Source organism: Daphnia magna, linkage group LG4 (genome assembly GCF_020631705.1).
Source record: "Daphnia magna isolate NIES linkage group LG4, ASM2063170v1.1, whole genome shotgun sequence".
Lineage (NCBI taxonomy): Eukaryota > Metazoa > Arthropoda > Branchiopoda > Diplostraca > Daphniidae > Daphnia > Daphnia magna.
Window position 1 is genome coordinate 4,147,605 of NC_059185.1, and position 23,238 is coordinate 4,170,842.

A 23,238-nucleotide genomic window follows, 5' to 3' on the forward strand; every position below is an offset into this window, starting at 1 on the left:
GAACAGGTCAAGCACACTGCTTCAAATTTCCGGAAAAGAGAAACAGGTAAACAATTTCAGATGTTCTATAAGGTGGACGAAAGTTTGCTGATCGTGAAGGTAACCGCAAAAAAGTGAACGTGTTTAAACAATCGTCCCCTCTTTTCCTTTTCCCTTTCTCTCCGTGAACAATCGCAACAACATTGTCTTCTCTCGTTGCTACGTCGTACTACCCCACGCACTAGGCAACTATATAACGTGGCTGTGTTGACTGGCAAAAATCATCAGTCGATCCACGATTCCATCAGCCAAAACTTCTTCCTCCATCATGCAGGTCTTATCATTTTACAATTGTTAAAAGAGTTAGTTACAATCGCAGAGTACTAATTCAATTTAAATCCAACAGGTCCAAACTGTCATCATCTTTGTTTCATTGGCCGGCGTGTTGGCTGCTGGGCAAGAGCAGCCGCAATATGAAAGTGGGGCGGCCAAGTCTTCTTATGAGCAACAGGTAAATATTGTTTTCACATCCTTGTCGAAGCCCGAATCAATAACAAATGTCCAGCAGGCTCCAATGCCGCATTCGTTTGCCTGGGCTGTTAAAGATGAGCCCAGCAAGAACGACTACTCCCACCAACAGGAAAGCGATGGAAAGGTAACTACCGGATCCTACCGTGTTGTTTTACCGGACGGCCGCACGCAGATCGTCACTTACAAGGCGGATCAGAATGGATATGTTGCTGACGTCAAATACGAAGGTGAGGCTCGCTATCCTGAGTACAAGCCTTCCTCATACAACAAACCAGCGGAATATCCTACTCCGACCGAAGCGGCCAAACCGGAATATCCCTCTGCTTAAGAACTTGTTTAGTACTAGTTTGTTTTTCTATAGAGTCTCGTGTTTCAGCAGCTGTAATTATGTGTCTTTTTTGTATAGTAATGAACAAAATAATCGCTTTTCAAAGCATCTTGTTATCTACAGAACATTTTCATCGCACTTCATCGTAGATTCACATAAAGCAAAGTCATTCAAACCTAACCCAAAAAACCAAACACATTTCAAAAGAGAGGCAGAAACGGAAAGGGTTTTGAATGTATCGGACGGCCATCAATGTTTCAAATGCAGTGACAGAGGATACCCTTTTGACCCCGCGTTTCACCAACGAGGAGTTTCAATAATGTTTGGGGAAAAAGGGCGGAAAAGAAAAAAGGCTTACGCTTTACGAAACGTAAGCCTTTTCTCTTTTCCCCCTACTCGATCAGGTCGCAAACTTATTATCTAATTGACCTTATTCTAAATTGCTCTTGTGTCCTTCGTCCAAAGCATCCGCTGATACTCGACTTTATAGTGTGACTTGAACAGTAATCTCAGCCGAATCCTACAGCGTGATTGCGGCTGAATTGATTAATGTTCTGACGTCAAACCGGCTTCAGAAAAAGACCTGCCCGCCTGTGTCTGGCCCCCTTTCGCCGCTGTTCCTTCGCGGACATTCGCCCATAAGACGACTCGGGACTAGATCGGCTGACGTCTGGCTACCGTCAGTCACACAGACACGGTCGTATCTCACTGTCCAGACACTGGACTATTCCCAGCCCAACTGCAATGGCTAAATTAAAATTACCTTGAATTCCCGTCTCTCTGCAGTGACCAATTTCGTCCCGAATCTATAACCTATAGTGACCTAAGAAGCCAAAGAATTAAAAAACACAGGTATGGAAATAAGGAGGAAGAAAATAGGCGTTCCTTGATTGAAATTAAATGAAAATTAGAATTTTTCTTACCTTCATTTAATTGAAAACTAAATAGCCTTTTTTCTTTCTCCTTATTTCAATTCGGTTAGTTCCACCTTTGTGTCTGTCGTGCAAGTATTCTTTATACTTGGATTTAACAGTGTGACTTGAACGGCAATGGAAATCAGTCCCCATAGGTGTTGCCCCCTTACGAACCCACCTTTTTACAGTGCTAGGTCGTGGTTGGCCCCTTGGCTAAACCTGCAGGAAATCGATCGACCGATCTGATTTCTCAGCTGACTTCCACTACAGTTGACTCAAGCCGGCCTTGGAAAGAGTCGAATGATGACGGCTGTTCGTCCGTCTCTTTAACGTCTCTTTCGCCGCTGTCCCTTCGCGGACATTCGCCCATAAGACGACCGTGACTATATCGGCTGACGTCTGGGTACCGTCAGTCACACAAACACAGTCGTATCTCACTGTCCAGACACCGAGGTATCACCAGCCCAATTGGTAATACACAAATCATACTTACCTCGAATTCCTGTCTCTGACAAAACATGGGGATAGACAGAACTTCTCCCGTTCAAATTGTCGACATCAGTAGAAGAAATAACTTCGCGCTTTCGAGCCGAATACCAATGGTAAACCGTTAAGGCAGACACTCCTGCAGCAGTGATTCCAAAGATTACTCGATTCATTTTTGCGTTGAAGAATCAAGTAGGATGGATCACTAAATCTTGGTATGAACACTGATCACTAAAACTTGGTCTGAGTACTGATCACGAAAACTTGGAAAGCTGGAAATAAAGATAAAATAAAATCAAACATTTTTTCCTATATACAATAGGTCCAGATGAAGGACAGAGCAAAGCTCCTGGCCTCTGATTTTTTGTATTTTCGACGGGAATTTTTTTTTAAATGACACTTGCTGGCTATTTTTTAAATTAAGGTTATTGAAAAAACATTGTTCAATCGTTTAATGTAGATATTTAAGTTTTTTTCGTAAGTTATTGCATTAAAGGCAAGGCACTTTCAAAGTTTTGGGAGCGGACGATCGATCTAACTTTGTATTATGCGCGGATTGAGGTCTCCTCTATAGGGGGTGCTGGGCCACAACCTCTATGGTGCATAAAGGCCGCACAAGGAAGGTGGTGCATTAGGGAATATGTACAAGTTAAGCTAGTTGCGTTAGGGAACCACCTTTTTTCTAACAATTTGTCGAGTTGTTGTGCTTAAGCAATCGACTCGTTGGATAAAATCAAATTGTCAGTTACGAAAAAGATTGATTGAAAACAGCGCCCAAAAACAGTTGACAATCACTGTTTTGACGTCATACATGAAGGTTAGTCTAAGCAGTCTTCTCTCACTTTCATTTACGACCAAAACAGCACACGTGCAGCTGCTCACTGCTCAGTGTTGGTTCAATTTGGTCCAGTGTACAGTACATAAACATATCGTTTCGTTCATCGCCACTTGAATTATAGTGTCAACCAAGTTTACCTCGCTATGAAGGATAAAAAGATTAGCAAGCTTGTTGCTGATTCAGCAGCGTTCATCAGAAATGCGCAAATGCAGGTAAGAGTTATAAGTTGACGAAAGAAAATGACCGGTACCTGTGCTTGGTAAAAGCGCCTTATAATAATTTTATTTGTAAATATTTAGGATGTTGCTGATGTCGTTTACACGGTTAGGGATGTCGTTGACGAAATTAGAGATCAAGCTACAAAGCAGAGACTCAGAGTTTTACCTTATGAAATAAAAATGATGGAACCATCACCGGTGGTGATGGACAATGAATGAATGTGAACAATCGTAATATTATCAATATTAGACAGACGGTGTTCGGTTAATGTATTCTGATGAGTATGGCGCAAAAGCTTGACTGGGTGAATTCACTATGCATTGGCACGTAAAAGTAATTGTTAAACAATAATAGTTGCTAAGATGTGCGAGTCCCGATAGATGTTCAACCACTCTAGCGGGAGAAACCGTAAGTCACACCAGGTAACCGAGATTAGACGTCCGTGAAAGTGCACCTGGTGGTGAATGTTGTAAACTCGATCCAATCGTTATCGACGTCGCCACCCACCAAATCCACCTATAAGGGAGACACTGGAGACGAAGATGCGGAACATTATTGGAATTTGATGACGTCAATTCCTCTATTAGGTAGAAGTGGGTGTCTCTCGCCGCTTCTACCTGAAGAGTCCCAAAGTGGACGAAGAAAGTGGTCGAAATTGGTCACTGCAGAGAGACGGGAATTCAAGGTAAGATTAATTTAGCCATTCCAATTGGGTTGGGAATATCCCAGTGTCTGGACAGTGAGATACGACCGTGTCTGTGTGACTAACGGTAGCCAGACGTCAGCCGATCTAGTCACGGTCGTCTTATGGGCGAATGTCCGCTAAAACAGCGGCGAAAGAGGCATGGACGGACGAATGAAGATGGGATTACCCTCTTTCTAAAGCCGGCTTGAACCAACGGTAGTGGGCTGGGACTGATTTCCATTGCCGTTCAAGTATCAAGTCACACTGTTAACTCAAGGAAAACGAAGAAGTGCACAACAGACACTGGGACGGAACCAACCGAATTGACGCAAGGAAAAAAGGTGAATATTTGTTCTTAGGTTTTTTCTTCTTTCCTCTGTCGTCTTGTTTCTTAGGCAAAGTCTCTGTGTCCAAGTAGTGGGATACGACTATTGGCTTTGTGAATGGCCACAAGCAAAGTCATGTAGTGGTCTGATGGGCGAATGTCCGCGAAGGAACAGCGGCGAAAGGGGCCTGCAGAGACGGACAGGTCTCTTTCTGAAGCCGGCTTGAGTCAACACTAATCAATTCAGCCGCAATCACGCTGTAGGATTCGGCTGAGATTACTGTTCAAGTCACCCTGCAAAGTCCAGTCTCAGCGGATGCTTTGGACGAAGGACACAAGAGCAATTTAGAATAAGGTCAATTAGATAATAAGTTTGCGACCCGAAGTTCGAGTAGGGGAAAAGAGAAAAGGCTTACGTTTCGTAAAGCGTAAGCCTTTTTTCTTTTCCGCCCCTTTTCCCCCAAACATTATTGAAACTCCGCGTTGGTGAAACGCGAGATGAAAAGGGTATCCTCTGTCACGGCATTTAAACTTGCATCTATTAAAGCCTTGTTGTCACCTAAACGACATCTAGCTAGTCTAGACTGTATCGTTCGATGGATATCGAACTGCCTTATAGTCACGCCGTTGGCAAGACACGTGAAAGACGGTCGGAAAAGGAAGAGAACGAAAGTCATGTCCATTTATCTTACCTTTCCTTCTCGTCACCTTTGACCAAAAAATGAAGAAAATGTTTCGTTGCCTTCCGCATTTGCCTCAGTTGATATGTGTGTGCAAGGTGTTCTGTTGGGGATAAATGTGCACCCAGACCTACACGGAATCTCCACTTGAAAGGTCATTCTCCCCAGAGAAAATCCGATTAGTTTTTATGGTTATGGTTTGTGGTGTGTATGGTTATTCTGGTTGTTTAACCCGTCAGTTAGTGTTCAAGAATTTATTTACGCAGGTCTATCAAAAATATGACGAGTTCTGCATGTCCTTTATGTTCGACGATCAGTTTCTTCTCACAAGGTAAGTGTTTCAATTCTACCATTACTTGATTAGAAACCTTTATTCGATGTGTAAAACAGCTAGGTGAATATTTCTTTAAAAATCTTTTAGAAATTGGAACTGCCAATTGCACTGTCTGTTGACTGGCATTGTTCCAGTAAAACTATAGGCTTTTGTTTGCTTAAATACGTCATCACCGTATTCGCATCCTCTTCGTTTTTTGTTTTTGCCATTGCGTCTGCGTTGGCACAGCTTGTGGTATCGTTATTGTCTTTCATTCCAATTGCATCTGTTTGGCGTCTAGTTCTTAACGCACGAGTTGTCGAGATCGTTGTTGTATTTCTTCTCAGTTGCAAGACGATCATCTTTGGCCTTTTAAAATCTTGCCATTTTTAGCTTCGCCTTGAATTTATCTACTTCCTCAGTCATCTCAGATCGTGTTTGAATTCTAGCCTCGTAAATTATTGTTTTATTTCCGATGCGCTTAGTTCATTGAGCTGCGTTTTGGCATTGCCTACAGTAGAAAGACCACTTGGTCTGCATTCACGTTCAGTTTTTTTTCTCCCGCTTTACGTTTCTTTCCAGGCCAGATTTTTCACCCTCGTCTGTTTTGGCCTTTTGGTAAGCCTGCACATAAGTTAGCTCATCTGTGTTATTCCAAAGAGCGTGAAGAATTTGAGAACGGGTGATGAGTAAATAGCTACATAGATCCCGTGTACCTGTTTTGAGAATCTTGTGTGGTTTATGAGATATTTGGTAGCTGACACCATAGGTCGAAGATGCTTGGGAAAGATTCTTTTGGTCGTATGTGAGTAAGATTTTCCACCCTTTTTTCAATACTTTTTTCAAACTTCTTCCTTGTTGAAACGCGCAGTAAAATGGGGAGGAGAAATATGTCACAACATGTTAATTGCCTAATTGCATCTTCTCTTGGTTTTTCGGCTTTCCCTTTTCGTCTCGGACCTCAATACAGCCGTCAGTGTTCTTTCCAGTTCTGATGGAACTCAGTCAATACGGATGAATTTCCACGTTCTCTTAGGTGTAGGATTTTGTTTCGACGTAGTGAACGCAAAGACAACACTGCACGTGACGCTATGTAACTTTTTTATATTGAGGCTAAATTACGAATTGTGGAATTACTGATTAATAAAGACTTAAACTGTCGTATAAACAGAAAAGACACGTGTATTCAGCAAGACACGTGAAAGACGGTCGGAAAAGGAAGAGAACGAAAGTCACGTCCATTAATCTTACCTTTCCTTCTCGTCACCTTTGACCAAAAAATTTAGAAAATATTTAGTTGCCTTCCGCGTTTATCTCAGTTGATATATGTGTCTGCAAGCTGATCTGTTGGTGATAAATGTGCACCCAGACCTACACGGAATCTCATCGTGAAAGGACACTCTCCTCAGAGAAAACTCAGTAATTTTTCATTGTGGTTTACTCGTCAATCAGTAATGCAGAATTTTATTAACGGAGGCCCATCGAGAAGATGGCGAGTTCTCCATATCCTATTTTTTTGATGATCTGTTTCTTCTCACAAGATAAGTATTTTAATTCTACCGTTACTTGATTAGTGGCTTATATTCGATGTGCGAATCAGCTAGTTGAATATTTCTTTTAAATCTTTTTGAGACTGAAATTGCATCGTCTGTTGAATAACCTTGTTGACCAGTTAAAATGGCTTAGCTTGTCTGACGAAATACGTCATCACCGTAAATTCGCTTGGTTTTCGCTGATTCGCATCCTCTTCGCTTTTGTTTTCATAGTTGCATCTGCGTTGATACCTTTGGTGGTAGGCCTATTGTTATAGTCTTTCATCCCAACTGCGTCTGTTTGGCGTTTAGTTCTTTACGAACCTTTGCGACTTCTGAATTGACACCGTTGTTGTATTTCTTCTCAGATTCAAGACTATCATCGTGGGCCTTTTCAAGTTTAGCGTTCGCAAAATGACACAATCAAAATCTGACGTAGTGTTTATTTAGTTCCTCAGACATCTAAGAGCGTGTTTAAGATCTAGCATCGTAAATTGATTTCTAAACTGCATGTTCTAGTTTTTTTCGGTTGTCCCTTTTCTTCTCGGACCTCAATACCATCGTCAGTGTTCTTTACAGTTCCGGTTGAACTCACTCAATCAGGTTGAATTTTCTCTTAGGTGTAGAGTTTTGTTTCATTATAGTGTTGCAAGAACAAACGCTACACGTGACGCTACCTAACTTTTTTATATTGAGGCCAAATTACAAATTGTAGAATTACTGAATAAGAAAGACTCAAACTGTCGAATAAACAACAAGAAAACCAGGAAACGCAGTGTTGGCATCAGTTAAGAACCTGAGTAGCACTTGATTGCTTGTCGAGGTAATTTCAAATGGTGTAATAGATCCTGATTTTTCCAACAGCAGCTTCGAGTACACAGTCGGTCCATCGTATACCTAAATATAAAAGAAACGCTGAATGTGTTGATGTCCTAAACGATTGTCTAAATCTAACTGACGTAGAGAAAATCTGCTTGGTCCTGTGTTTCAAAGAAAGCAAAAAGCAATCGGATTTTTAAACCAGATTTCACATCGATGTTCCAGCGGCAATCACTCAGATGCGAATAAACTAATGGATAGTTGGGACTTTTGATTATTCCATTAGATCCATCAAAGGTATGGTTGCATTGCGGTGTAGAAATCTGTATGAGTCAAGACGTTTCCAGCTTAATTTTTATACCATTTAATACAGGATCAATAAAAGTCATACTCTGGAGACTGTCCAGGAGAATGCAGGTTGTTCTCTAATTTCAGGTGACGTCAAATGAACCATCATTTTGTTGCTGATCGAATAGGCGACTGCCCTCCGTTGATCTTTGGCTTCCCCATCGTAAAGCACAAGACCTTCAGTACTCCATCCGTCATGAATCTGTTGATTAAAAATGGTGATAATAAAGAACGTTTAAAATTTAAAAGGATAAAAAAGAACGCGTGAATAAAAAGGGGAAAAAACTTGCGATTAGAGAGGGCGACTCAGCCAGCGGAGGTACTGTTGATACAGGTGAAGGATTTTGCCATCGACCATAATGATCATACTCAGAGGATCTCGCAGTAGTAGAAATTAATTTCATTCTCTGATACGAGAGGAAATCCGAGTTGCTTAGTACAATAGTATCTTCGCTGTTCTTCGTTTCCAAGAACCAAAAGCAGTCGGCGATATCGGGATTAGCAGAATAGGTTGGCGTTGAAATCACCCCTTCACCTTTGATATAACCTCCGCATCCTGCAGATTTAAATAAAAGTATGCACAAGAAGTATTGAATCGTATCAGATAATAGTGAATTTTATATCTACCTAGTATAAATGGTTCGCTTGTAGCGTTTATCTGAAAGTTCCACAAAATGGATGTTGGAATTTAATCGAGTTAATTTTCAATCACTCTACTTACACTCGAGTAGACGGCAGTGATTCCATATGTCACATCATAATAGGATGGAAATTCTACATAAAGCTCGTTAGACGATGATCGTACGGAAAATGGACTTAGTGAACCGCTTCGGGATAACAGAAGAGGACTGGTGGAGTAAGGTCCGTCATAGATCTGGAGATAAATGTTGATATAGATCAGGTGCTGGATCGTGGCTGCAATTTAAAAGGTGAACTGATGTATCATATGATGTTACTTTAACAAAGTGTTTGTTTTCGGAAGTGACGCATTTTTCAAACGTGAGCCAAATTTGGTGATTGGGTTCTACCGATATCAAAACGGCCGTTTTACGGACAATATCGGACATTCTATCAGATCTAATTTCATTTACAGGCTTGGGGATAATCAGCGACGAAAAATTTCCCGATGAATTTGTGAATTGCTGACACATGTTGTCGTAACCTGCAGGTACAAGAAAGAATAAAGTAAATGGTTTACCGAGACAATCGAAATTTCCATTGCAAACGAGTTCGTTGGGTATGCACTGCCGACCGCATTTAAATCCATCTTTGCATACCTATTAAAAAAGAATCACCGTGAAAATCCAACTCCCAAAAAAGAAATGGATATGGGTAATCTCTTTCTGGGTCGGAATACTGGAGAACAAAATAACCTTACCTGATCGCAGTATTGTTCATCTCGGTCATTTCTACAGTGATTTTGTCCGTCACATACATAGCTGTGGTCGGACGGCCAACAGCCATTGTACTCACAGTAGAAATGTTTTCTTTGACATCTCCATATCTCATTTGAATCAAGTGAATTGTTTGCAACTATTGTTCCCAAACGAATATGAGTGTTAGTACTTATACAACTAAATTTTATAAAATGAATATTGAATGTTCACACGCAACCTAATAAAATTAAAATTTCAAATGAAATATTTTGGGAAAATTCCTCATAAACCTTCGTTTCCTTTTGCAAGTATCTCCAATGAAGTAGAAGGCCCATTCCAAGTGTCCGTGTACTGGGAATGGATGTGTACACGGAATATCCCTCTGCTTAAGAACTTGTTTAGTACTAGTTTGTTTTTCTATAGAGTCTCGTGTTTCAGCAGCTGTAATTATGTGTCTTTTTTGTATAGTAATGAACAAAATAATCGCTTTTCAAAGCATCTTGTTATCTACAGAACATTTTCATCGCACTTCATCGTAGATTCACATAAAGCAAAGTCATTCAAACCTAACCCAAAAACCAAACACATTTCAAAAGAGAGGCAGAAACGGAAAGGGTTTGAATGTATCGGACGGCCATCAATGTTTCAAATGCAGTGACAGAGGATACCCTTTTGACCCCGCGTTTCACCAACGAGGAGTTTCAATAATGTTTGGGGACAAAAGGGCGGAAAAGAAAAAAGGCTTACGCTTTACGAAACGTAAGCCTTTTCTCTTTTCCCCTACTCGATCAGGTCGCAAACTTATTATCTAATTGACCTTATTCTAAATTGCTCTTGTGTCCTTCGTCCAAAGCATCCGCTGATACTCGACTTTATAGTGTGACTTGAACAGTAATCTCAGCCGAATCCTACAGCGTGATTGCGGCTGAATTGATTAATGTTGACTCAAGCCGGCTTCAGAAAAAGACCTGCCCGTCTCTGCAGGCCCCTTTCGCCGCTGTTCCTTCGCGGACATTCGCCCATAAGACGACCGGGACTAGATCGGCTGACGTCTGGCTACCGTCAGTCACACAGACACGGTCGTATCTCACTGTCCAGACACTGGACTATTCCCAGCCCAACTGCAATGGCTAAATTAAAATTACCTTGAATTCCCGTCTCTCTGCAGTGACCAATTTCGTCCCGAATCTATAACCTATAGTGACCTAAGAAGCCAAAGAATTAAAAAACACAGGTATGGAAATAAGGAGGAAGAAAATAGGCGTTCCTTGATTGAAATTAAATGAAAATTAGAATTTTTCTTACCTTCATTTAATTGAAAACTAAATAGCCTTTTTTTCTTTCTCCTTATTTCAATTCGGTTAGTTCCACCTTTGTGTCTGTCGTGCAAGTATTCTTTATACTTGGATTTAACAGTGTGACTTGAACGGCAATGGAAATCAGTCCCCATAGGTGTTGCCCCCTTACGAACCCACCTTTTTACAGTGCTAGGTCGTGGTTGGCCCCTTGGCTAAACCTGCAGGAAATCGATCGACCGATCTGATTTCTCAGCTGACTTCCACTACAGTTGACTCAAGCCGGCCTTGGAAAGAGTCGAATGATGACGGCTGTTCGTCCGTCTCTTTAACGTCTCTTTCGCCGCTGTCCCTTCGCGGACATTCGCCCATAAGACGACCGTGACTATATCGGCTGACGTCTGGGTACCGTCAGTCACACAAACACAGTCGTATCTCACTGTCCAGACACCGAGGTATCACCAGCCCAATTGGTAATACACAAATCATACTTACCTCGAATTCCTGTCTCTGACAAAACATGGGGATAGACAGAACTTCTCCCGTTCAAATTGTCGACATCAGTAGAAGAAATAACTTCGCGCTTTCGAGCCGAATACCAATGGTAAACCGTTAAGGCAGACACTCCTGCAGCAGTGATTCCAAAGATTACTCGATTCATTTTTGCGTTGAAGAATCAAGTAGGATGGATCACTAAATCTTGGTATGAACACTGATCACTAAAACTTGGTCTGAGTACTGATCACGAAAACTTGGAAAGCTGGAAATAAAGATAAAATAAAATCAAACATTTTTTCCTATATACAATAGGTCCAGATGAAGGACAGAGCAAAGCTCCTGGCCTCTGATTTTTTGTATTTTCGACGGGAATTTTTTTTTAAAATGACACTTGCTGGCTATTTTTTAAATTAAGGTTATTGAAAAAACATTGTTCAATCGTTTAATGTAGATATTTAAGTTTTTTTCGTAAGTTATTGCATTAAAGGCAAGGCACTTTCAAAGTTTTGGGAGCGGACGATCGATCTAACTTTGTATTATGCGCGGATTGAGGTCTCCTCTATAGGGGTGCTGGGCCACAACCTCTATGGTGCATAAAGGCCGCACAAGGAAGGTGGTGCATTAGGGAATATGTACAAGTTAAGCTAGTTGCGTTAGGGAACCACCTTTTTCTAACAATTTGTCGAGTTGTTGTGCTTAAGCAATCGACTCGTTGGATAAAATCAAATTGTCAGTTACGAAAAAGATTGATTGAAAACAGCGCCCAAAAACAGTTGACAATCACTGTTTTGACGTCATACATGAAGGTTAGTCTAAGCAGTCTTCTCTCACTTTCATTTACGACCAAAACAGCACACGTGCAGCTGCTCACTGCTCAGTGTTGGTTCAATTTGGTCCAGTGTACAGTACATAAACATATCGTTTCGTTCATCGCCACTTGAATTATAGTGTCAACCAAGTTTACCTCGCTATGAAGGATAAAAAGATTAGCAAGCTTGTTGCTGATTCAGCAGCGTTCATCAGAAATGCGCAAATGCAGGTAAGAGTTATAAGTTGACGAAAGAAAATGACCGGTACCTGTGCTTGGTAAAAGCGCCTTATAATAATTTTATTTGTAAATATTTAGGATGTTGCTGATGTCGTTTACACGGTTAGGGATGTCGTTGACGAAATTAGAGATCAAGCTACAAAGCAGAGACTCAGAGTTTTACCTTATGAAATAAAAATGATGGAACCATCACCGGTGGTGATGGACAATGAATGAATGTGAACAATCGTAATATTATCAATATTAGACAGACGGTGTTCGGTTAATGTATTCTGATGAGTATGGCGCAAAAGCTTGACTGGGTGAATTCACTATGCATTGGCACGTAAAAGTAATTGTTAAACAATAATAGTTGCTAAGATGTGCGAGTCCCGATAGATGTTCAACCACTCTAGCGGGAGAAACCGTAAGTCACACCAGGTAACCGAGATTAGACGTCCGTGAAAGTGCACCTGGTGGTGAATGTTGTAAACTCGATCCAATCGTTATCGACGTCGCCACCCACCAAATCCACCTATAAGGGAGACACTGGAGACGAAGATGCGGAACATTATTGGAATTTGATGACGTCAATTCCTCTATTAGGTAGAAGTGGGTGTCTCTCGCCGCTTCTACCTGAAGAGTCCCAAAGTGGACGAAGAAAGTGGTCGAAATTGGTCACTGCAGAGAGACGGGAATTCAAGGTAAGATTAATTTAGCCATTCCAATTGGGTTGGGAATATCCCAGTGTCTGGACAGTGAGATACGACCGTGTCTGTGTGACTAACGGTAGCCAGACGTCAGCCGATCTAGTCACGGTCGTCTTATGGGCGAATGTCCGCTAAAACAGCGGCGAAAGAGGCATGGACGGACGAATGAAGATGGGATTACCCTCTTTCTAAAGCCGGCTTGAACCAACGGTAGTGGGCTGGGACTGATTTCCATTGCCGTTCAAGTATCAAGTCACACTGTTAACTCAAGGAAAACGAAGAAGTGCACAACAGACACTGGGACGGAACCAACCGAATTGACGCAAGGAAAAAAGGTGAATATTTGTTCTTAGGTTTTTTCTTCTTTCCTCTGTCGTCTTGTTTCTTAGGCAAAGTCTCTGTGTCCAAGTAGTGGGATACGACTATTGGCTTTGTGAATGGCCACAAGCAAAGTCATGTAGTGGTCTGATGGGCGAATGTCCGCGAAGGAACAGCGGCGAAAGGGGCCTGCAGAGACGGACAGGTCTCTTTCTGAAGCCGGCTTGAGTCAACACTAATCAATTCAGCCGCAATCACGCTGTAGGATTCGGCTGAGATTACTGTTCAAGTCACCCTGCAAAGTCCAGTCTCAGCGGATGCTTTGGACGAAGGACACAAGAGCAATTTAGAATAAGGTCAATTAGATAATAAGTTTGCGACCCGAAGTTCGAGTAGGGGAAAAGAGAAAAGGCTTACGTTTCGTAAAGCGTAAGCCTTTTTTCTTTTCCGCCCCTTTTCCCCAAACATTATTGAAACTCCGCGTTGGTGAAACGCGAGATGAAAAAGGGTATCCTCTGTCACGGCATTTAAACTTGCATCTATTAAAGCCTTGTTGTCACCTAAACGACATCTAGCTAGTCTAGACTGTATCGTTCGATGGATATCGAACTGCCTTATAGTCACGCCGTTGGCAAGACACGTGAAAGACGGTCGGAAAAGGAAGAGAACGAAAGTCATGTCCATTTATCTTACCTTTCCTTCTCGTCACCTTTGACCAAAAAATGAAGAAAATGTTTCGTTGCCTTCCGCATTTGCCTCAGTTGATATGTGTGTGCAAGGTGTTCTGTTGGGGATAAATGTGCACCCAGACCTACACGGAATCTCCACTTGAAAGGTCATTCTCCCCAGAGAAAATCCGATTAGTTTTTATGGTTATGGTTTGTGGTGTGTATGGTTATTCTGGTTGTTTAACCCGTCAGTTAGTGTTCAAGAATTTATTTACGCAGGTCTATCAAAAATATGACGAGTTCTGCATGTCCTTTATGTTCGACGATCAGTTTCTTCTCACAAGGTAAGTGTTTCAATTCTACCATTACTTGATTAGAAACCTTTATTCGATGTGTAAAACAGCTAGGTGAATATTTCTTTAAAAATCTTTTAGAAATTGGAACTGCCAATTGCACTGTCTGTTGACTGGCATTGTTCCAGTAAAACTATAGGCTTTTGTTTGCTTAAATACGTCATCACCGTATTCGCATCCTCTTCGTTTTTTGTTTTTGCCATTGCGTCTGCGTTGGCACAGCTTGTGGTATCGTTATTGTCTTTCATTCCAATTGCATCTGTTTGGCGTCTAGTTCTTAACGCACGAGTTGTCGAGATCGTTGTTGTATTTCTTCTCAGTTGCAAGACGATCATCTTTGGCCTTTTAAAATCTTGCCATTTTTAGCTTCGCCTTGAATTTATCTACTTCCTCAGTCATCTCAGATCGTGTTTGAATTCTAGCCTCGTAAATTATTGTTTTATTTCCGATGCGCTTAGTTCATTGAGCTGCGTTTTGGCATTGCCTACAGTAGAAAGACCACTTGGTCTGCATTCACGTTCAGTTTTTTTCTCCCGCTTTACGTTTCTTTCCAGGCCAGATTTTTCACCCTCGTCTGTTTTGGCCTTTTGGTAAGCCTGCACATAAGTTAGCTCATCTGTGTTATTCCAAAGAGCGTGAAGAATTTGAGAACGGGTGATGAGTAAATAGCTACATAGATCCCGTGTACCTGTTTTGAGAATCTTGTGTGGTTTATGAGATATTTGGTAGCTGACACCATAGGTCGAAGATGCTTGGGAAAGATTCTTTTGGTCGTATGTGAGTAAGATTTTCCACCCTTTTTTCAATACTTTTTCAAACTTCTTCCTTGTTGAAACGCGCAGTAAAATGGGGAGGAGAAATATGTCACAACATGTTAATTGCCTAATTGCATCTTCTCTTGGTTTTTCGGCTTTCCCTTTTCGTCTCGGACCTCAATACAGCCGTCAGTGTTCTTTCCAGTTCTGATGGAACTCAGTCAATACGGATGAATTTCCACGTTCTCTTAGGTGTAGGATTTTGTTTCGACGTAGTGAACGCAAAGACAACACTGCACGTGACGCTATGTAACTTTTTTATATTGAGGCTAAATTACGAATTGTGGAATTACTGATTAATAAAGACTTAAACTGTCGTATAAACAGAAAAGACACGTGTATTCAGCAAGACACGTGAAAGACGGTCGGAAAAGGAAGAGAACGAAAGTCACGTCCATTAATCTTACCTTTCCTTCTCGTCACCTTTGACCAAAAAATTTAGAAAATATTTAGTTGCCTTCCGCGTTTATCTCAGTTGATATATGTGTCTGCAAGCTGATCTGTTGGTGATAAATGTGCACCCAGACCTACACGGAATCTCATCGTGAAAGGACACTCTCCTCAGAGAAAACTCAGTAATTTTTCATTGTGGTTTACTCGTCAATCAGTAATGCAGAATTTTATTAACGGAGGCCCATCGAGAAGATGGCGAGTTCTCCATATCCTATTTTTTTGATGATCTGTTTCTTCTCACAAGATAAGTATTTTAATTCTACCGTTACTTGATTAGTGGCTTATATTCGATGTGCGAATCAGCTAGTTGAATATTTCTTTTAAATCTTTTTGAGACTGAAATTGCATCGTCTGTTGAATAACCTTGTTGACCAGTTAAAATGGCTTAGCTTGTCTGACGAAATACGTCATCACCGTAAATTCGCTTGGTTTTCGCTGATTCGCATCCTCTTCGCTTTTGTTTTCATAGTTGCATCTGCGTTGATACCTTTGGTGGTAGGCCTATTGTTATAGTCTTTCATCCCAACTGCGTCTGTTTGGCGTTTAGTTCTTTACGAACCTTTGCGACTTCTGAATTGACACCGTTGTTGTATTTCTTCTCAGATTCAAGACTATCATCGTGGGCCTTTTCAAGTTTAGCGTTCGCAAAATGACACAATCAAAATCTGACGTAGTGTTTATTTAGTTCCTCAGACATCTAAGAGCGTGTTTAAGATCTAGCATCGTAAATTGATTTCTAAACTGCATGTTCTAGTTTTTTTCGGTTGTCCCTTTTCTTCTCGGACCTCAATACCATCGTCAGTGTTCTTTACAGTTCCGGTTGAACTCACTCAATCAGGTTGAATTTTCTCTTAGGTGTAGAGTTTTGTTTCATTATAGTGTTGCAAGAACAAACGCTACACGTGACGCTACCTAACTTTTTTATATTGAGGCCAAATTACAAATTGTAGAATTACTGAATAAGAAAGACTCAAACTGTCGAATAAACAACAAGAAAACCAGGAAACGCAGTGTTGGCATCAGTTAAGAACCTGAGTAGCACTTGATTGCTTGTCGAGGTAATTTCAAATGGTGTAATAGATCCTGATTTTTCCAACAGCAGCTTCGAGTACACAGTCGGTCCATCGTATACCTAAATATAAAAGAAACGCTGAATGTGTTGATGTCCTAAACGATTGTCTAAATCTAACTGACGTAGAGAAAATCTGCTTGGTCCTGTGTTTCAAAGAAAGCAAAAAGCAATCGGATTTTTAAACCAGATTTCACATCGATGTTCCAGCGGCAATCACTCAGATGCGAATAAACTAATGGATAGTTGGGACTTTTGATTATTCCATTAGATCCATCAAAGGTATGGTTGCATTGCGGTGTAGAAATCTGTATGAGTCAAGACGTTTCCAGCTTAATTTTTATACCATTTAATACAGGATCAATAAAAGTCATACTCTGGAGACTGTCCAGGAGAATGCAGGTTGTTCTCTAATTTCAGGTGACGTCAAATGAACCATCATTTTGTTGCTGATCGAATAGGCGACTGCCCTCCGTTGATCTTTGGCTTCCCCATCGTAAAGCACAAGACCTTCAGTACTCCATCCGTCATGAATCTGTTGATTAAAAATGGTGATAATAAAGAACGTTTAAAATTTAAAAGGATAAAAAAAGAACGCGTGAATAAAAAGGGGAAAAAACTTGCGATTAGAGAGGGCGACTCAGCCAGCGGAGGTACTGTTGATACAGGTGAAGGATTTTGCCATCGACCATAATGATCATACTCAGAGGATCTCGCAGTAGTAGAAATTAATTTCATTCTCTGATACGAGAGGAAATCCGAGTTGCTTAGTACAATAGTATCTTCGCTGTTCTTCGTTTCCAAGAACCAAAAGCAGTCGGCGATATCGGGATTAGCAGAATAGGTTGGCGTTGAAATCACCCCTTCACCTTTGATATAACCTCCGCATCCTGCAGATTTAAATAAAAGTATGCACAAGAAGTATTGAATCGTATCAGATAATAGTGAATTTTATATCTACCTAGTATAAATGGTTCGCTTGTAGCGTTTATCTGAAAGTTCCACAAAATGGATGTTGGAATTTAATCGAGTTAATTTTCAATCACTCTACTTACACTCGAGTAGACGGCAGTGATTCCATATGTCACATCATAATAGGATGGAAATTCTACATAAAGCTCGTTAGACGATGATCGTACGGAAAATGGACTTAGTGAACCGCTTCGGGATAACAGAAGAGGACTGGTGGAGTAAGGTCCGTCATAGATCTGGAGATAAATGTTGATATAGATCAGGTGCTGGATCGTGGCTGCAATTTAAAAGGTGAACTGATGTATCATATGATGTTACTTTAACAAAGTGTTTGTTTTCGGAAGTGACGCATTTTTCAAACGTGAGCCAAATTTGGTGATTGGGTTCTACCGATATCAAAACGGCCGTTTTACGGACAATATCGGACATTCTATCAGATCTAATTTCATTTACAGGCTTGGGGATAATCAGCGACGAAAAATTTCCCGATGAATTTGTGAATTGCTGACACATGTTGTCGTAACCTGCAGGTACAAGAAAGAATAAAGTAAATGGTTTACCGAGACAATCGAAATTTCCATTGCAAACGAGTTCGTTGGGTATGCACTGCCGACCGCATTTAAATCCATCTTTGCATACCTATTAAAAAAGAATCACCGTGAAAATCCAACTCCCAAAAAAGAAATGGATATGGGTAATCTCTTTCTGGGTCGGAATACTGGAGAACAAAATAACCTTACCTGATCGCAGTATTGTTCATCTCGGTCATTTCTACAGTGATTTTGTCCGTCACATACATAGCTGTGGTCGGACGGCCAACAGCCATTGTACTCACAGTAGAAATGTTTTCTTTGACATCTCCATATCTCATTTGAATCAAGTGAATTGTTTGCAACTATTGTTCCCAAACGAATATGAGTGTTAGTACTTATACAACTAAATTTTATAAAATGAATATTGAATGTTCACACGCAACCTAATAAAATTAAAATTTCAAATGAAATATTTTGGGAAAATTCCTCATAAACCTTCGTTTCCTTTTGCAAGTATCTCCAATGAAGTAGAAGGCCCATTCCAAGTGTCCGTGTACTGGGAATGGATGTGTACACGGGAATATCCCTCTGCTTAAGAACTTGTTTAGTACTAGTTTGTTTTTCTATAGAGTCTCGTGTTTCAGCAGCTGTAATTATGTGTCTTTTTGTGTATAGTAATGAACAAAATAATCGCTTTTCAAAGCATCTTGTTATCTACAGAACATTTTCATCGCACTTCATCGTAGATTCACATAAAGCAAAGTCATTCAAACCTAACCCAAAAACCAAACACATTTCAAAAGAGAGGCAGAAACGGAAAGGGTTTGAATGTATCGGACGGCCATCAATGTTTCAAATGCAGTGACAGAGGATACCCTTTTGACCCCGCGTTTCACCAACGAGGAGTTTCAATAATGTTTGGGGAACAAAGGGCGGAAAGAAAAAAGGCTTACGCTTTACGAAACGTAAGCCTTTTCTCTTTTCCCCTACTCGATCAGGTCGCAAACTTATTATCTAATTGACCTTATTCTAAATTGCTCTTGTGTCCTTCGTCCAAAGCATCCGCTGATACTCGACTTTATAGTGTGACTTGAACAGTAATCTCAGCCGAATCCTACAGCGTGATTGCGGCTGAATTGATTAATGTTGACTCAAGCCGGCTTCAGAAAAAGACCTGCCCGTCTCTGCAGGCCCCTTTCGCCGCTGTTCCTTCGCGGACATTCGCCCATAAGACGACCGGGACTAGATCGGCTGACGTCTGGCTACCGTCAGTCACACAGACACGGTCGTATCTCACTGTCCAGACACTGGACTATTCCCAGCCCAACTGCAATGGCTAAATTAAAATTACCTTGAATTCCCGTCTCTCTGCAGTGACCAATTTCGTCCCGAATCTATAACCTATAGTGACCTAAGAAGCCAAAGAATTAAAAAAACACAGGTATGGAAATAAGGAGGAAGAAAATAGGCGTTCCTTGGATTGAAATTAAATGAAAATTAGAATTTTTCTTACCTTCATTTAATTGAAAACTAAATAGCCTTTTTTTCTTTCTCCTTATTTCAATTCGGTTAGTTCCACCTTTGTGTCTGTCGTGCAAAAGTATTCTTTATACTTGGATTTAACAGTGTGACTTGAACGGCAATGGAAATCAGTCCCCATAGGTGTTGCCCCTTACTACGAACCCACCTTTTTACAGTGCTAGGTCGTGGTTGGCCCCTTGGCTAAACCTGCAGGAAATCGATCGACCGATCTGATTTCTCAGCTGACTTCCACTACAGTTGACTCAAGCCGGCCTTGGAAAGAGTCGAATGATGACGGCTGTTCGTCCGTCTCTTTAACGTCTCTTTCGCCGCTGTTCCTTCGCGGACATTCGCCCATAAGACGACCGTGACTATATCGGCTGACGTCTGGGTACCGTCAGTCACACAGACACGGTCGTATCTCACTGTCCAGACACTGGGGTATTCCCAACCCAATTGGAATGGCTAAATTAAACTTACCTTGAATTCCCGTCTCTCTGCAGTGACCAATTTCGACACGAATCTATAACCTATAGTGACCTAAGAAGCCAAAGAATTAAAAAACACAGGTATGGAAATAAGGAGGAAGAAAATAGGCGTTCCTTGATTGAAATTAAATGAAAATTAGAATTTTTCTTACCTTCATTTAATTGAAAACTAAATAGCCTTTTTTTCTTTCTCCTTATTTCAATTCGGTTAGTTCCACCTTTGTGTCTGTCGTGCAAGTATTCTTTATACTTGGATTTAACAGTGTGACTTGAACGGCAATGGAAATCAGTCCCCATAGGTGTTGCCCCTTACGAACCCACCTTTTTTACAGTGCTAGGTCGTGGTTGGCCCCTTGGCTAAACCTGCAGGAAATCGATCGACCGATCTGATTTCTCAGCTGACTTCCACTACAGTTGACTCAAGCCGGCCTTGGAAAGAGTCGAATGATGACGGCTGTTCGTCCGTCTCTTTAACGTCTCTTTCGCCGCTGTCCCTTCGCGGACATTCGCCCATAAGACGACCGTGACTATATCGGCTGACGTCTGGGTACCGTCAGTCACACAAACACAGTCGTATCTCACTGTCCAGACACCGAGGTATCACCAGCCCAATTGGTAATACACAAATCATACTTACCTCGAATTCCTGTCTCTGACAAAACATGGGGATAGACAGAACTTCTCCCGTTCAAATTGTCGACATCAGTAGAAGAAATAACTTCGCGCTTTCGAGCCGAATACCAATGGTAAACCGTTAAGGCAGACACTCCTGCAGCAGTGATTCCAAAGATTACTCGATTCATTTTTGCGTTGAAGAATCAAGTAGGATGGATCACTAAATCTTGGTATGAACACTGATCACTAAAACTTGGTCTGAGTACTGATCACGAAAACTTGGAAAGCTGGAAATAAAGATAAAATAAAATCAAACATTTTTTCCTATATACAATAGGTCCAGATGAAGGACAGAGCAAAGCTCCTGGCCTCTGATTTTTTGTATTTTCGACGGGAATTTTTTTTTTAAATGACACTTGCTGGCTATTTTTTAAATTAAGGTTATTGAAAAAACATTGTTCAATCGTTTAATGTAGATATTTAAGTTTTTTTCGTAAGTTATTGCATTAAAGGCAAGGCACTTTCAAAGTTTTGGGAGCGGACGATCGATCTAACTTTGTATTATGCGCGGATTGAGGTCTCCTCTATAGGGGTGCTGGGCCACAACCTCTATGGTGCATAAAGGCCGCACAAGGAAGGTGGTGCATTAGGGAATATGTACAAGTTAAGCTAGTTGCGTTAGGGAACCACCTTTTTCTAACAATTTGTCGAGTTGTTGTGCTTAAGCAATCGACTCGTTGGATAAAATCAAATTGTCAGTTACGAAAAAGATTGATTGAAAACAGCGCCCAAAAACAGTTGACAATCACTGTTTTGACGTCATACATGAAGGTTAGTCTAAGCAGTCTTCTCTCACTTTCATTTACGACCAAAACAGCACACGTGCAGCTGCTCACTGCTCAGTGTTGGTTCAATTTGGTCCAGTGTACAGTACATAAACATATCGTTTCGTTCATCGCCACTTGAATTATAGTGTCAACCAAGTTTACCTCGCTATGAAGGATAAAAAGATTAGCAAGCTTGTTGCTGATTCAGCAGCGTTCATCAGAAATGCGCAAATGCAGGTAAGAGTTATAAGTTGACGAAAGAAAATGACCGGTACCTGTGCTTGGTAAAAGCGCCTTATAATAATTTTATTTGTAAATATTTAGGATGTTGCTGATGTCGTTTACACGGTTAGGGATGTCGTTGACGAAATTAGAGATCAAGCTACAAAGCAGAGACTCAGAGTTTTACCTTATGAAATAAAAATGATGGAACCATCACCGGTGGTGATGGACAATGAATGAATGTGAACAATCGTAATATTATCAATATTAGACAGACGGTGTTCGGTTAATGTATTCTGATGAGTATGGCGCAAAAGCTTGACTGGGTGAATTCACTATGCATTGGCACGTAAAAGTAATTGTTAAACAATAATAGTTGCTAAGATGTGCGAGTCCCGATAGATGTTCAACCACTCTAGCGGGAGAAACCGTAAGTCACACCAGGTAACCGAGATTAGACGTCCGTGAAAGTGCACCTGGTGGTGAATGTTGTAAACTCGATCCAATCGTTATCGACGTCGCCACCCACCAAATCCACCTATAAGGGAGACACTGGAGACGAAGATGCGGAACATTATTGGAATTTGATGACGTCAATTCCTCTATTAGGTAGAAGTGGGTGTCTCTCGCCGCTTCTACCTGAAGAGTCCCAAAGTGGACGAAGAAAGTGGTCGAAATTGGTCACTGCAGAGAGACGGGAATTCAAGGTAAGATTAATTTAGCCATTCCAATTGGGTTGGGAATATCCCAGTGTCTGGACAGTGAGATACGACCGTGTCTGTGTGACTAACGGTAGCCAGACGTCAGCCGATCTAGTCACGGTCGTCTTATGGGCGAATGTCCGCTAAAACAGCGGCGAAAGAGGCATGGACGGACGAATGAAGATGGGATTACCCTCTTTCTAAAGCCGGCTTGAACCAACGGTAGTGGGCTGGGACTGATTTCCATTGCCGTTCAAGTATCAAGTCACACTGTTAACTCAAGGAAAACGAAGAAGTGCACAACAGACACTGGGACGGAACCAACCGAATTGACGCAAGGAAAAAAGGTGAATATTTGTTCTTAGGTTTTTTCTTCTTTCCTCTGTCGTCTTGTTTCTTAGGCAAAGTCTCTGTGTCCAAGTAGTGGGATACGACTATTGGCTTTGTGAATGGCCACAAGCAAAGTCATGTAGTGGTCTGATGGGCGAATGTCCGCGAAGGAACAGCGGCGAAAGGGGCCTGCAGAGACGGACAGGTCTCTTTCTGAAGCCGGCTTGAGTCAACACTAATCAATTCAGCCGCAATCACGCTGTAGGATTCGGCTGAGATTACTGTTCAAGTCACCCTGCAAAGTCCAGTCTCAGCGGATGCTTTGGACGAAGGACACAAGAGCAATTTAGAATAAGGTCAATTAGATAATAAGTTTGCGACCCGAAGTTCGAGTAGGGGAAAAGAGAAAAGGCTTACGTTTCGTAAAGCGTAAGCCTTTTTTCTTTTCCG

At 41.3% G+C, this 23,238-nt stretch overlaps 3 protein-coding genes and 2 long non-coding RNA genes across 9 annotated transcripts; 3 read left to right on the forward strand and 2 right to left on the reverse strand.

Moving 5' to 3' along the window:
- The first annotated feature begins 27 nt into the window (after positions 1 to 27).
- LOC116934962 (pro-resilin) lies at positions 28 to 9,864 on the forward strand. Of its 4 annotated transcripts, none has more exons than XM_045172672.1 (4): positions 28 to 46; positions 225 to 313; positions 386 to 490; positions 545 to 946. In XM_045172672.1, exons 2-4 carry the CDS (start codon positions 308 to 310, stop codon positions 836 to 838), a joined length of 405 nt encoding a protein of 134 aa, XP_045028607.1. In that variant the 5' UTR covers positions 28 to 46; positions 225 to 307; the 3' UTR covers positions 839 to 946. The 4 variants fall into 4 exon arrangements, with proteins under 4 accessions (XP_045028607.1, XP_045028608.1, XP_032798251.1 ...); XM_045172673.1 differs by lacking the exon at positions 28 to 46 and adding an exon at positions 9,782 to 9,864 and having other exon boundaries at positions 170 to 313; positions 545 to 857; XM_032942360.2 differs by lacking the exon at positions 28 to 46 and having other exon boundaries at positions 179 to 313.
- On the reverse strand, positions 7,499 to 9,786 carry LOC116935943 (CUB and sushi domain-containing protein 2). Its single transcript, XM_045172671.1, has 9 exons — positions 9,664 to 9,786; positions 9,376 to 9,530; positions 8,954 to 9,274; positions 8,719 to 8,871; positions 8,625 to 8,655; positions 8,288 to 8,553; positions 8,041 to 8,199; positions 7,790 to 7,972; positions 7,499 to 7,727 (listed from the first exon to the last, which is right to left on the reverse strand). The coding sequence occupies exons 3-9, from the start codon at positions 9,146 to 9,148 to the stop codon at positions 7,566 to 7,568; spliced, it is 1,149 nt and encodes a 382-aa protein (XP_045028606.1). The 5' UTR covers positions 9,149 to 9,274; positions 9,376 to 9,530; positions 9,664 to 9,786; the 3' UTR covers positions 7,499 to 7,565.
- Positions 9,865 to 11,898: 2,034 nt separating the features above from the next.
- On the forward strand, positions 11,899 to 15,047 carry LOC123471424. 2 transcript variants are annotated; one of them, XR_006645859.1, is made up of 4 exons: positions 11,899 to 12,205; positions 12,293 to 12,897; positions 14,169 to 14,233; positions 14,797 to 15,047. It is a non-coding gene; the product is annotated as an uncharacterized LOC123471424 (long non-coding RNA). The 2 variants fall into 2 exon arrangements; XR_006645860.1 differs by lacking the exons at positions 14,169 to 14,233; positions 14,797 to 15,047 and adding an exon at positions 13,293 to 13,675 and having other exon boundaries at positions 11,905 to 12,205.
- A 1,366-nt stretch (positions 15,048 to 16,413) lies between these two features.
- LOC123471063 (cubilin-like) lies at positions 16,414 to 20,896 on the reverse strand. The gene is made up of 10 exons (XM_045171929.1): positions 20,731 to 20,896; positions 18,580 to 18,672; positions 18,292 to 18,446; positions 17,870 to 18,190; positions 17,635 to 17,787; positions 17,541 to 17,571; positions 17,204 to 17,469; positions 16,956 to 17,114; positions 16,705 to 16,887; positions 16,414 to 16,642 (listed from the first exon to the last, which is right to left on the reverse strand). The coding sequence occupies exons 1-10, from the start codon at positions 20,894 to 20,896 to the stop codon at positions 16,481 to 16,483; spliced, it is 1,689 nt and encodes a 562-aa protein (XP_045027864.1). The 3' UTR covers positions 16,414 to 16,480.
- Positions 20,897 to 21,471: 575 nt separating this feature from the next.
- On the forward strand, positions 21,472 to 23,236 carry LOC123471426. Its single transcript, XR_006645865.1, has 3 exons — positions 21,472 to 21,772; positions 21,860 to 22,464; positions 22,860 to 23,236. It is a non-coding gene; the product is annotated as an uncharacterized LOC123471426 (long non-coding RNA).
- The last annotated feature ends 2 nt before the right edge of the window (positions 23,237 to 23,238 follow it).

Excerpts from the sequence above, each read along its gene's own strand:
- LOC116934962 (XM_045172672.1), top strand. Across the intron at positions 491-544 it reads AGTCTTCTTATGAGCAACAG|CAGGCTCCAATGCCGCATTC; the intron begins GTAAATATTGTT and ends ACAAATGTCCAG.
- LOC116935943 (XM_045172671.1), bottom strand. The coding sequence starts at position 9,148 with ATGTGTCAGCAATTCACAAATTCATCGGGAAATTTTTCGTCGCTGATT. Across the intron at positions 7,973-8,040 it reads TCTCCTGGACAGTCTCCAGA|ATTTCTACACCGCAATGCAA; the intron begins GTATGACTTTTA and ends TGACTCATACAG. Across the intron at positions 7,728-7,789 it reads ACCAAGCAGATTTTCTCTAC|GTATACGATGGACCGACTGT; the intron begins GTCAGTTAGATT and ends TTTTATATTTAG.
- LOC123471063 (XM_045171929.1), bottom strand. The coding sequence starts at position 20,896 with ATGAATCGAGTAATCTTTGGAATCACTGCTGCAGGAGTGTCTGCCTTA. Across the intron at positions 18,673-20,730 it reads GTCAGAGACAGGAATTCGAG|AGGGATATTCCCGTGTACAC; the intron begins GTAAGTATGATT and ends GTTCTTAAGCAG. Across the intron at positions 17,470-17,540 it reads AAGCGAACCATTTATACTAG|GATGCGGAGGTTATATCAAA; the intron begins GTAGATATAAAA and ends TTAAATCTGCAG.